General features: G+C 37.6%; 1 protein-coding gene across 3 annotated transcripts; it reads left to right on the top strand.

The window, feature by feature from the left end:
• Positions 1-506: 506 nt before the first annotated feature.
• On the top strand, positions 507-13799 carry LOC101855665 (coiled-coil domain-containing protein 169). 3 transcript variants are annotated; one of them, XM_013085968.2, is made up of 8 exons: positions 507-586; positions 2086-2168; positions 2552-2590; positions 6783-6896; positions 8242-8288; positions 8738-8833; positions 10041-10279; positions 13008-13799. In XM_013085968.2, the coding sequence occupies exons 1-8, from the start codon at positions 519-521 to the stop codon at positions 13102-13104; spliced, it is 783 nt and encodes a 260-aa protein (XP_012941422.1). In that variant the 5' UTR covers positions 507-518; the 3' UTR covers positions 13105-13799. The 3 variants fall into 3 exon arrangements, with proteins under 3 accessions (XP_012941422.1, XP_012941421.1, XP_005104546.1); XM_013085967.2 differs by having other exon boundaries at positions 2528-2590; XM_005104489.3 differs by lacking the exon at positions 2552-2590.
• The last annotated feature ends 538 nt before the right edge of the window (positions 13800-14337 follow it).

Genomic DNA, 14337 nt, shown 5'->3' with positions numbered 1-14337 from the left:
CATCATCATCAGCAGCAGCAGCAGCAGCAGCAGCAGCAACAACAACAAAAACAACAACAGCAATAACAACAACAACAACAACAACAACAACAACAACAACAAAACAAAAAGCAACAATAACATCAATAACAACAGCTGCAGCAACAGCAACAGCAACAATAATTTTTAAAAGTCAACAAACAAACCATTACCTGTGGAAAGGAAGCTGCGACAGAAGTTTGAACCATGTTTTAATGCTACATAAAGATAGGAGAAACAATAATGATAGAAAACAAAACAAAAAAAGCCAAACCAAACAGTAGTTGTTTATTTCCCGTCTGGATTTAGGTGTCCTTCAATTCTAATCATTAGACCACTGCACTGCATTAGAATTAGATCTAGTATCTTGGGAAAATGCCTGAGAATTTTGGTGACCAGTTAATAAAATTTGTTTCGAGACCTTTTTGAAGTCATTCATTTTTATAATCTTGCCGTATAGTGACGTCATAAATCATAGCAACGTTTATAGCGGAACCAACATGGCGGACTTTACAGAATTCGATCTCGAAAAGCTTCGAGCTGAGTTACAACAAGAAAGACAGATGAAGTTAGTGGATAAAACTTTTAAATATTGTTTAAACGATTAATTACGGGTCGTTTAGATGTATGTGTATTGTTACAAACCACAGCTCTGCTTTATTTTTCCAAACCCTGAAGTTTTCACCATGTGGCCGAGCCGTAGTTACAACAGTTACTGTTATAGTTTTGGTACTTTTAGTTTTAACTTTTGGAGTGTAGAATCTACACGAAACCAAATAACTTATGAGTAAGCAAAATATTTGAGAAGCTTCAAGCACTTAACAGAATGGAATTCAACATCATTTACTATCAGGGAAAAATGCATATGCTGAACAACCAATGTTTTGTGTAATTTTTGCTTATAATGATGCTTTCAGATTCTAGTAACTAACGTTTGTCTATCTATTTGCAATAGCATTTTCTGGAAGCTTTCACACTCCCCTATCAGCCCAAGTTATTTTAATATATTCAGTAAGGTCCAACCTAATACCTGCTGATATAAAGCTGAACCCAAATAAAATTAAATACGTAGTCATTTTGTCCATAAATGTTGGGTTGTCATTCACTTACACCTATAGCTTAGGCATGTGCAAGCATGTCCAAGTCACAAGTCAGACTTAGTGATTTTTTAATATATTGCAAGCAAAAGCAGGAGAAAATATGGTGAAATCAATTGATCAAGCTTTCAAAAATTAAGCTAAAACTGACACATATTGTCATGATTGTCTCCCAGGGCCATTTCATGGGATAAAATATTTGATTTTTAAAAAATCTTCATGGACCACATTAATTCATTACTGGGTCAACTTGCCCATTCGTGATCTAGTGAATTTACACTCTTTGTTGCGTACTTACTCTTTTTCTACTACACAGCAAATTCACTTTTATTGTACCTCACCCTAAATGTACCGGGTATAGTTAATATGACAACTCTTCTCTCCATTTCTTTTACCCCCTCCCCCCTTCCCCTCCCCCTATTGATCTCTTTCTTCTCTCTCTCTCTCTCTCTCTCGCTCTCTCTCTCTCTCTCGCTCTCTCTTTCTCTTTCTCTCTCTCTCTCTCATCAACTGTGCTTCTCTCCACCTTAATCCATTTTATACGTGTGAACTCCTTTCCTCTTTCTTTTATACCCATATGTTTTCTTTTATCTCCTCTGGCTCTCTTTGCTTTATTCTCGAACTCCCCTATGTATATAATGATAAGACACAAATATCAACATGTACATTAACTTCCTTTCTTCAACTGTTTAACTCCTCTTTATTTCTGTCTTTTTGTCTTTAATTTTTATTTCCTTTCACTTCCTTGTTTTCGTCTCTCCATCTTTCTGGCAATACAAAAAACATTTGTGAAGGACAAGAACAGTCTCTTTAATTACATCTCTGTGAACCACTCTTCTTCTCTGCGGCAGTGTATGGAATGTTGACTATTTAGCTTTTACACCTTGACATTTCACTTGACATGTTTACACAGCCTTCATTTTCATTTGTCTTCATTCATTTATTTTTGGTTTTAATTTTTTTAATTCAGGGAAATGCTTGATCAGTCTTCTGCGGAACTGAAAGCAACAATTGATGAACTGGAGAAGCGATATGACACAATTGAAAATGAAGGTAATCTTTATGGGGTTATTTTTGTACATGTAACTGTAGGTTCATATTGTTTGTGTTCTCTATATTCTGATGTCAGAGAATCACTGCACACAGTTGAAATGTGGACAGTGGACAGTTGTAAAGTTGATTTTTTCCTTCAGTCTATTACTTCTGCACCATCATTTAGAATATAATTTCATATTACTGACCCTCATTAAAGATATTATTAACAGATTTCTTTCTCTTCTGATACTCTGTAATATAATTACTTCTGTTACTATCTTTTGAATTAATTGTCTTCTTTTTCCATATCACAATCGTGTTGCTAAATAACTGTCAAAGTTTCTGCTGTTTTCAATTTGTGTCTGTGTTTACTACAGCTCGAAATACCCCCTTACTTCCAGCTAATGAATTGATACAGAAACTTCGTGATGATCCAGAGGGTAGGCTTTGGCTGTCTTTATGAGTTGGAATGAAAATTGCTAATATTCACCAATTTGAAGAGTGCTGTGTGTTTTTCTTTGTGTATGCACATGCGTGAAAGAGTGCATGAATGTGATGTATGTGTTTGACTGTGATTTGTGCTATGTGTTTTACAATAGTACTCCAGTGAAATGTTTTGTTACTTGATGACAAAGTGAGGACTATGTTTCTTATTCTGACTTTACTGGTAGACAAAAAAGAATACGCAGCATTACAATTTTTGTCAGAAATACATGCAGATATGTGATTCCTTAACTTGCAACATATATAGATAGAGGGCAAAATGTATTATAAGTACCCATGTGCGCTTTGGTAAACCGAAATGGACATAATTTTTTTTTACTGCTTCTGCTTCACTGTCTATTAGTCAATTATCTAATCTGTTGGAATGACCAATGTGAATAAGAAAACTTCTTTCTAAAGGTAAAAACTTTATTTCTAACCGTTGTGCTTCTTTCTTTCCTATTATTTTTTCTCAACTATGGATCTGAAGCTTATGTCTCTTATTACTATGATCTTAAGTATTGTTTTGATAATCAAAGAAAAAAAAACGTTAATACTTTTGGCTGAGATACCTGTTATAATGAATGCTAAACATTCTGTTGAGTAGTATTTTGAGGAAAATTCGTAAACTATAAATCTGTTAATATATAAATGAAATTTATTTGTTTTGGGATTTTGCTGAGAATGCATCGCATGGTGAAAGAGCCAGCAAATATTGTCATCCTTGGATATGTTTATGACCTACTCTGCCAATGATCAAGGTGTTTTGTACTTGAAAAAAAAATGTTCTTCATTTTAGAGATCTCATTTCATTGTCATTTCAATCATCTACACTCTACATGTACTTATGTTGCTATCGCTGTGGTAAGACAGCAACAAACTCTGGAGACTATTCTTTGATTTTGTTTTTAGCAAAGTTTTTACTTGAATTTTGTATTCCAAACAGTTCCACTGACTTTCATTTTAGAGCTTCCAATAGCCAGGTTACTGAATGCATTCTAAGTTTCCAGGATAAGTTTGTACATTTCTTGGTGTGGAATAGGTTATAAATTATTGTCTATCTTAAATGCTGTAAGTGTAAGGTTATTTGAGAGGTGGGACCTATGAACTTTACAGCTTGTTTCTGATAGACTGCACCAAGTGGATGGAAGGCCTTGATCATTGATACTAATCAGAGTTTAATGATGTCCTTTCAGAGTTGCAAATCAGTCTTCAGTACTATAGTTCTGCATGATATGAACTGAACTAATTACTAATGGTATGCCGCTACTTTTCTTCAATGTATGTGAATGGGGGAAAAATCGTCCAATTGAGAGATAAGTGATGTGAAAGTGGAAGTCATAGACTAGATCTATAAGAAATTGTGTTGAAATGGTGAGGAGTAGGTGCACATGGAGACTCACAAGATACTTTTCTTCTTTTATCATAGTTGGAGCGGGTCCTAACTGTAATGCTTTTAAAACAACCATCTTGCTTTTTTATAACAACCAGTCTGCATTGACATACATGATACTTATGAACAATTCTAGTTTAAACATATCTTTCGAGTTATGTTGGGGTAGAGTGTAATTTAAGTTATGAGATGATCTAGAAACATATGTTGCTGATCAGCAAATTTCTTAGATGGAAATGTTACAGTTTATATATGTGAGGCATCGTGGTGGAATCAGGCTCTTGTCAATTTTTGGACAAGTAGAGTTATTGGTATCATCTTAAAGTTTATTCACTTGTCTTGCTTTGGATGAAAAAAATATCCATTTATCTTGAATACAAGTCAAGATATTTGTGAAAGAAGGAGGTGGGGGTCACTTGTTTTCAAAGGTAAAATTAGTGAGAAAATGGCCGCCAAAGATTAGTTATTTCCTTAGCTTAAGAGCCCGTGGTAACTGAAAATTTACATTTTTTTAGCCTTTATTCAATTCTTTTCAGAAAAATCCACACAGAAATTAGTTCTTTAATAGGCATGAAAGGTGATGAGCCAAAAACAAAAATTTGATAAAAATTCACAAACCTGCGGAAAAATGCAAGATTCTTCACTTTGATTATTTTGACGAGAGCCTGATTCCACCACGCTGCCTCACATATGGCCTCTCAAAGTAAAAGGCTTATAAGTTATCACCAAGACAGGGTTCTTTTTTTGGCCTCTACCCAAATTTTTTTCACATCTTGTCATGTTGTATTTCAGGTAGCCTCCCTACATCTCTGGTTGTGTGTCACACCGAGCCCTCTCTTCACTCCCTCTTATCAACATAGCTCTGTTACTACTTTTATATGCACGTAGTGTATTGTCACCATCACAGGAAAAATGAGTAACGGAGTCAGGAATGAGTAACTGAGTTTGACCCTTCTTTACATGGAGTCTACAAAACATAGAAGTTATTCATTTTTCTTGCGACAGTGTCAATATGTAGTTTGTGAAAATCACTGAGGGTCCTGGAAAGTTTTGGTAGTGCTGATAACTTTTTGCCTCTTTGCTTCTGAGTATATTCCAATTTTCCAGGTTGCTTGCACTATGCATAAAGGAGAAATCACATCGCACTCTCACACTAATTTCTAATATTAATATCTAGTTGCTTTTAGAATGTCTACAAGTATCTAAACATTGATACTTTGAATGCTCAAGACATAACTTGCGGTCTAAAACCTTGTACTAAAAACTAAAACATACTGTTCTTTTGTTTTTTTAATAAGACCAAAAACTTTCTCCTGTAATAACAAATTAAGTTTGTAGAAACAGCTAGATTTGTTGTATGCTGAGTTCTGATCATCAAGTGAGTCAAATAGAGAGGGCTGCTGTTCAGTCATTAAGATAACAAACCAATTCCTCTGGAATATTTCTCTTACTCCAGGTACCATTTCAGATTTTGTCACCTCTACTTCAAAATGATAATAAGATTTTATTTTTACCTTTAGTTATGATCTTTCCTTCTTTGTTAGAACCCATTTATTTTAGTACTGTAATAAAATGCTCAGTTAATGAAGGTATTGGATACCCCCAAAAAAGGACATCGGTGACAAGGTATTTTGTGCACTTAGATAACTAATTTGCATCTTTGGAATGTGAATAAACCTCATTAAAGATTTTTAAAAGTCTCATTTGCATAAGGACTGTAATGAAGTCCATTTGCATAAGTAATAATATAAAGTCTCACTGTAGTGTGTGCTGCTTTTGGCTGGCCGGCAGTGTATTTTTGTGTTGTCGCTATGAAAGTAAAGTATCATGACATGAAGTTACAGAAGAACTCACATTTGTTAGTAGTAGGCAGCTCATGCTACATTGCTTCTTTTATTTAATGATTTTTAAAGAAAAATCTTTTTGGAATTTTAAAGTTTCAAAGTGTTAATTTTCTATTAGTATTAGCTCCCTGGGAGCTGGTCTGGTCATTCCACTCTACCTTTTCAGTCCCCCTCAGAACATACATTGCAGCTTCTTAGGCGCGTACATTGATATCTTTCACTTATTCCAAGTACCTATTTACTGCTGGATGAATGTTTGTGTAAAATAAGATTGTAAAACATGATACTGCTCTTGAAGTTGGGAGAGCAGGGGAACTGTCTTGAGACCATGTGATACCGTATTATGACTCTTTCTGTCTTAATTGCCTCTAATACCGCCTCCTTTAATATAATGTTCAAGTTTATCTCAAATACCTGTAGTTTCTTGGAAGTTACATTGTCTCTGCCATTTTTTCAGTCATTTTCAATGTTTTTCTTCTCCCTCTTCTTTAGCATACTATTTAATCTCCGTCTAACTATCAATTAAAATTAATTAACTTCATGTGCCCTCATTGTGCAAGAAATCATCAGTGTATAATGCTTGATTTCTTTATCTTGACATAATTCAAGTATTGCATATATATTTTGTTTAAAATGCCAGTGTTAGACTGAGGAAAGTTACAGCTGCAACATTTTTTTTATTATCATTGTAAACATTGCTTTTTGTGGTCACTGCATGGTGGATAAATGCTTTGTTGGCTGTCCTGTCCCCCCCCCCCCTTTTTTTTTTCTATTCCATAAAGCAAAGGAAAGGTACTAACTGCTGTGTTTGTATACCATATAGTTCAAGAATGTGTTTTGCTATTCATAGATGCTGGCTTAAGTCTTAGATTTATTAGTGGCTAGAGTGTCAGAGTTGTATGCTGTTTGCAGGGAATGAGTGGAAGACACGGTTTGAGACACAGACAGAGATGAATCAACAACTGGAGAAACAAATTGTCATGTTGCAGGATAAGGTAGAGGAGGCGAGGAAGAACTTAAGAGAAGGTGAGGTTTTATTTATTTTTAGGTTGTCTTTCTGCTCTGTTTTTGAACAATATATAGTGAGTTTGAAAATGGTGGGATCTCCGAATTGGCTGTGGTCTCTACTCTGATAGGATGAAGTTTGAGGGGTATTAGTTGATGCCTTATTTTATCATGTAAGAAAGGATTTTATTAATTTTAAACAAAAATCAACTAAATTCTATTAGCTAGATCTAACTTTTCCCTTCGTCCTGCAGAATCGAATTTAGAAAATTAATTTAATTTTTTTTGAGGCTCAAAGTCAAATAAGGCTCCAAGCCGGTTTTGCTCACAAATTATGATTATAAATATTTTACACCCCCGTTGACATAATTTGATTATTTTGGAAATGGGCTTTTCTTGGACTCTGCCTGCCAGGGCCAATGTGTGCCGAGTGGAATGCAATGCTTCCTAGTAGTAGTAGAATGATAGACACTCAATGAAATTTCTTCTAAGAAAAGTTAACTTAAGCAACTGTTACACTAGTTTCATCGTCCAGACTCTCATGGTTCGTAAAGCTGGATTTACCCCAGATTCTTTTTGGTCTTAATAAAGAGAAGCCTGGCGACATGATAAGGGTTGTTTAGCTGTGGGAGAAAAGCAAGGCAAACAGACAGGAAAAACAACGATTGTAAAGAAGTAGAACCTACAGGTGGCGCCCTTCAACCACGTGGTTCCAGTTTCTTATAGAGAAGCTTAATCTTTGATCCTCCATCAACCTGTAGGAAATTGGGCAGAGTCAGATCCACCCCGAGTTAGAGTTTGCTGGATCAGCATAACTAAGGCCACCTTTTGCAGCAATGGTTGAGCCCCAGTGGATTCTTTACTCAATTACACCTAAACGAAGTGAAGAAAGACATTTTAAGAAATCTCGCTCAAGGACAAAACATCAGCTAGTGTGTGACAGTCAGGAATGGGACCCACTGACCTTTGCCTTTGCATCTGAGCCAGTGCTTGGAAAAACTTTTGACCCTATCCGTACATCGTGTTTTACTATCGTATCCATACAACTTGGGGAACTCTGTGCCACCACTTTCCAAAGAGGAAATTTACTTGTTAATCCGATCCGTACGCTTTGCATAGCAGTCTCTCATTTTGAGAAATACTGAAAGTTTCAAAGAGATCTTCGCACTAGAAGTATTCTAAAATGTGAAGAATACAACCCCGGGGGTACAAAATGACCCCAGGGCGTACGGATAGGGTTAAGAGTATTTTAAATGTTATTTTGGATTAAATCTATAAATAAAAATGTGTGCATGCCTTGAGTATTTGTTTTTCTATAATTTCTCTTTCTAGAAAATATTGCTTTCTTTAATTTCTATCTATGCAGCTGGTAAAACTCCAAGGGACAATCGCTCTTTTGATGATTTGTCTGATGTGAGTATGAACCATGTATTTTTCTAAAATTCTGATTTATAAGTACAAGTAACTTTAAATATATTTGGTGTAATTGTTGCAGTAACAAAGTCACAAAGTGTTTTGGGAGTAAAGTTGTAGATCTACTTTTGCTTATTTTTTTTATTCCCTTTGTGAAATCTGAAACTGAATACATAATCCATCAGCTAGTTTTCAACTTAAAAAAATTTTGTTACAGTTACAGAAGGGCAAAGCATCTAGATTCTAGGAAAATATTGGAGAGAATTATGATAATTCAAACAAAATGATGAATTCGCAGCAAACAATGCTCATGTTGTTCTACTATTGAATCTGTTTAATATTTGGCTTGTAAGCGCAAAGCTGGATTTGTAGTGCTTCAAAAAGAGATGAGAACACAAAGAGATCAAAGTGTGTGAAGTGCGAAAAATGTCTCTTTCGTTTCTTTACAGGCAAACCCTCAGATGGTGAAATCGCTTGAAAGAGAGAAGAACAGCCTGCACAGTCAGCTCAGAGACTTGGAGTGGAGACTTGACCAAGAATCCAAGGTAAGCATTTAATTTAGTTTTTTTTAAATCTCTATATATGGATCTGTGCTTACATTTACACTGCAATTTAAAACCATATGACAGAATGTGTTGTTTCCTACATAACTTTTACAGTGGAGTCCATTTATAACGAGTCCTGAAACAACGAGAAGTCTGTTATTAAGACACTATTCTAAAACCCTGTTTTTTCCCCTTCTTTATCTTTGTAAATAAAATACTGCTATAGCGCAATCGGACAAACACGGGAGTCGGTTATAGCGGAATATTGCTGCTGCTGTGCACAGCGCACAGGCCAGTTGAGAAACTTGTTGGTGATCTAGCGAAACCTAGGACCTTACATCAACTCCTTGAGCGAAACAAAGAATAGGAGAGCCGACGTTTGCCAACAATGAAGGCCGGAGCGAATGAGTGGGGAGGGTGTGGTAAGCGCAGACAAGCAGAACGCATCGTGTGATAGGCCAGCCTAGTCTAGATTGTCTCTGGCCTACTACTACCCATGCTTTCACTTCTCCGATGCGGGGAGGGAGAGGTCACAATGCTGTGATGGATGGAGCGAATGTGTAGTAACATGCGCAAGCAGACGAAACACACCACAGGGTGCGGTGGGGTGGGGGACAACACAACGGGCGAGTTAACCCAGAGCGCTTTCTTTCTGATCGCCAATGCCGTGCTGTCAACATGGCTAGCGCTTGAGAAAGAAACGTGATTCGATTTTTGATCAAGTAAGACCTAGAAGTCATGTTGAACAATGTCATCATCAGGGTAGATAACAAAAAGAAATAAACAGAACACAAAACTCATAGATTAGGCCTACTTTATTATTTCCATTGAATTTATACTGGATTCCTTATAACGAGAATCCTGGTATAACGGACATTTCGCACCGGTCCCCTACGTCTCGTTATAACAGGATTCCACTGTATTACAGTCTGCTCCACTTGTGTTGAACTCACCTGAGTTTGATCTTTGTTTGAGTTGATCTCTTTCTCGGGTCCCAATCTCCTCTTTTTCTTTACATTTTACAGATCCTGACACTTAAGTTGAACTTCAAATGAGTTGATTTTTTTTTAACCTCCCCCAATGAGATCAGGTCATCTGTAATCAACTGTATTATTATTATTATTATTATTACTATTATAGTCTCTAAGTACTGTAACTCTAAGATTAAGTGTGGGTATTATGGGTACTTTGTTCACACTTCCACTAGGCCTACCACAAAGCCAATGATGAGAGGAAACAGTACGTCCTGGAGATCAACGCTACCAAGGGCAACATCGGAGAGCTCAAGTCCAAGCAGCGACAAATGATGCACGCGTCACAGGAGTCCCCGCATCGCATGAACACACACCGAGAGTCACCTACGCGCCACCACCCCCAGCAAGACACCCCGCAGTCGAATCGTGATTATAACACGGAAAGTCCTCGATCTAACAGAGACATGGGAGGGTGAGTTGTTTGGCAGTGTTTTTTTATTATTATTTTGTTTTTCTTTAACCTTTCAGCTAGTATGACATGCCTGTACTTTCTTTTTTTTTCCCCCATCATATAGGCCTACTGGCGATCACCCAATATGTTTGATCGGTTTGCCATTCCTGTAGAAAAATGACGATTCTTTTGACCATGAAATTGAAATATGAGGCATTCCACAGATAAAACCAGGTGAAATGATTATTTTTCCAGCAAAATTATCTCTTTTATGATTGAAATTTGACAATAAGGGTAACATTCAAAAGTCACACATCAGTACGCTGTTTGATCTTCAGGAGCTTTCAACACATCAGTGCATCTCCTGTGCATAGAGTACACAAGTCTTCCTGCACAATGTTGTTTCAGATATTGGTGAGGGCTTGCTGCAGTAGTAAAATGGTTCTGGGACCTGGATTCAAGTCACACGCCACACAGTTAAACCTTTCCCACTGTTGCTCAGTTTGGTGAAAACCTTGTGAAATGGCAGGTCATAGGTTTATTGCAGTGACGTTATTCTGGAATTCTAAGAATTTAATTCAGAGTGGAGTTCACGATGTGAGGGTGCATTGTCCTGTTAGAATATCATGGGCTGATTGTGTGGTTGAAATAATGGCAGATATTGCTCGTGAGGTCTCCGGTACACTTTTGCACTATCGTGGTGTTCAACTTGGAATTGAGAATCGTCCGAGAAGGTGACAGTGTCCCACTCTAAGTCCATCGTGGGTGTTGCTGTGACCAGCTCATCCTAGCCTGGCAGTGTTTTGGTTGTAAAAGCAGTCTTCATGTAGGCATCATAGCTTCAGTCTTGAATTCCTACTGTCTGCGACGAGCAGTATGCTAGCTGACGAGTAAAGGTCCAGGAAAATGTCATGAGGTTTGAGCAATTGTCCTGAAACGATTTCTCAGGTGCACTGTCCTGACACTGTTCAGTGTTTACCTATGAACAGTCACTTCTGGGTCAATTTTGAATAGATCAAGTCACAAGGTGTCCTTGTCTGAATTGGCTGATAGTGATAGTCTTTCTGTTGAAGTTGAATGTCCTCGCAACAGCAGCGCGCTGAGCATGCAGATGGCGTGATTTTTCTTATCTTGAATCAAAGGTACCGTCTCTTTTGGGTGACAATGATGCAGTTTTTAATAAACAAAGACCTAAACTTCATAAAAATCAAAGAATGGAAAAAATCCACCTCGTGGTTGGATTTTAATAATCTGAATTTTCTGTTTTTTACAATGTTGCTGTGAACTCTAATTGAAGCACCAAAACGTTATTTTTTATAACATTACCTACTTTCAGAGTACTTAGTACTACCCACATGAAATACTCAGAAGTTTAGATTCTAGACACAATAAAAAAAAAGGTTCCTTTCTTTTGATCACTAGTACATTAAATGGCAGTGAATATAATTTAGTGTTTTTTTTCTGTTTTGTTTTCAAACCGGTCTCCTATTAAGGCATGCTTGTACAATCCTATCATATCGGTGGGCTTATAGTAACTTTCAAACTCATTTTACAGTGTTACCAACCTCATCACATCCACAAACCTCAAAAAGAATACACAACAGTCAAACCTGCCATAACGGAAACATGTAATAACGGAATCTCCCTGCTCCCCCCTTGATGAATTCCTCTATAATTACCACTACCTCTACAAAACGGAAACTTGTTCAACCCAGAGAAGGAAAGAGAAATTCCTTCCTTTCAAAGGGTTTTAACTTGTCCAAGACAGAAAATACTTGTCAGCTTAAAACCCTTATTTGAAACAAAACTCTTTAGTTTGGTTCCAATGACTCTTACAGTTACACATTGTCATCAAGGGAGAAGTGTGTAAGGGGGGGGGGGGGTGTGTGTGTGTGTGTGAGTTTGAGTGTGTTTGTGTGTGTGTGGGGGGGGGGGGATGCAGATATGGGGCAGCTGTAACCCCATCAGTCTATGTTAGTTGTGAATGATGCAGATGGACAGGGTGGTGAGGATGTGAAATCTCACCACTGCTTGTGAAAAGCGCTCAAGAGGGGTGCCAGCTCGAAAACTTCCCCAGGGTAGCCAGAGGTATGAAATTAGTTTGAGTTTGACCACTGCCTGCCTCCCTGATCGTATGGCCAGCCGAGAAAAAAGTTCCTGGAATCGTTGTTACATGCACGGGAGGGGTGGCCTTGGTTGAATTGTGTTTATGACAGGGAAGGGTGGGTCTAAGGGTGGAAATAAAGGAGACATTCATTTGTTCCTGTTGTTTTTAATTGGCCAAACCAGTGGTCTTATGAGAAGCAATCACCGATGGCAATGGATTTGTAAGATTGATGCATGCCAATATCAGGGAGGCCAGGATAGCACTAGGGTGGTGTGGAGTTTTGACCACTGCTTGCTGACAATTACGTTGTTCTTTTTAAATCTAAAAATGCATGTACTCTACACACACATTGCGAAATTGGCAGGACACGTAAATCTTTTTGTTTTTTATATGAATATGAATTTCGTTAAGTACACATTTTAAATACCATGCAAAGAATAAATGTTTTTAAAAAAACTAGTGACCTGAAAATCTATTCGCTGCGCATGTATCACTATATTATAATGATATTAATATACTATATAATATAAGTGTGTGTATTCTAGGTCTAGACTGTATAGTAAATAATACTAAATGTCAAGTCATATATGTTTCTTTAGTAGAGATGCAAACATAACAATCATGGGTTGACTTCTGTTCCAGAAACATTCCGGAAGACCAGAGAATTCTCGACCCTCGGTACGGTCCCATCCGAAAAACAGCAGGAGTGAAGGCCCTGCCGAGTCTGGACATGGTCTAACATCACATTGATCGGTGCTGAATGTGGGGAGGAAGGAGGAAGTCTGATACAGTATGTTCACAGGGGATGTTGTCTCAGGGCCTATGAAGTCTCATGGAAGCTGGCGAAATTATTGCACAACAGCAACTTATTGTACCGTACTTATATACAGAGAAAATACATAGTACTTTGGGGGGTTGCACATCACGGAGGATACTAATTTTATAATCCCTCAACCCCCTCCTGCCTGCCAAGACAAAAAAATTGTTCAAAGAATTAAGAAACATCTGCACTTCTTGAAATATGCAGCCGTAGCAAGACAATGAACATTTGATTTCAAACAGCAGCCTCCTGACCAAGACGATATTGAGTAGAGAACCAGATGTAACCCCAAAGCAAAAAGAAAATCAAAATGAGTATGGCAAAAACTGGGTTCATGAAGTACATTGTTATACGGTGTCAGCAAAAATGTTGAATTTCTTAGACCAAAGTTTTCCACACACACCACAAAGCTGTCCAGGATGGGGGTACACAACGGATCAAAATATCAGTAACCAACTACTGTATATCGTCACATCTAGGACACAACTTTTTACCTGAAAATCAGGTAATCAAAGTCTCCATGCATGTAATCCATAGATATGAAATTTGACAGGCTGTTGTTTGGTGCACTGCAGATTTAGATCTAAATTGGTGATTTAACTAGACCCTGTTGGTAAAAAAATCCTTAATTTGTTTTGTTTTGAAATTTAGTTTATTAATGAAAAATCCACTCGCAAACATAACGTGTGGTGTTGTTTGCTATACTTATGAACAAAATGGTGTCTTATCTGCTAAACATATCAGCTGCTTGGTGAAAGACTCCGTCATACGCCATTTTGAAAAGTGACGTATGGCAGAGTCTCTCTCTTACACTGCGCAGTTATGATTTATACAAAAATTTGGGGGCTCTCGTGGCCTAGAAGTTGTATTGGCCTCTGATTCAAAGGTCCCGGGTTAGAATTCGGGTCGTGACTGAAAAATTTTCTTCTCTAAAATTGTCTCCTTTCACCTCCTTTCTGGTTCTCCAGCAATGTTCTGTCGTCTGTGTTTTGTCTCTTCTTTCTGCCCCCACCCCCTCACATCCTTTGTCCCCACCTCTGGGCTCCTGACTCTTTCTGCAGCCTTTCTACTGCTACTCCTTGGTTCCTTCCTATTGCTGTCTTTCAGCCACACCCCTGATCTTCTGGTAGGAAAGATCTACACCTAGCCTTC

Source organism: Aplysia californica, unplaced genomic scaffold (genome assembly GCF_000002075.1).
Source record: "Aplysia californica isolate F4 #8 unplaced genomic scaffold, AplCal3.0 scaffold00421, whole genome shotgun sequence".
NCBI classification, from domain to species: Eukaryota; Metazoa; Mollusca; class Gastropoda; order Aplysiida; family Aplysiidae; genus Aplysia; species Aplysia californica.
This window is presented reverse-complemented; position numbering and strand designations above follow the sequence as displayed.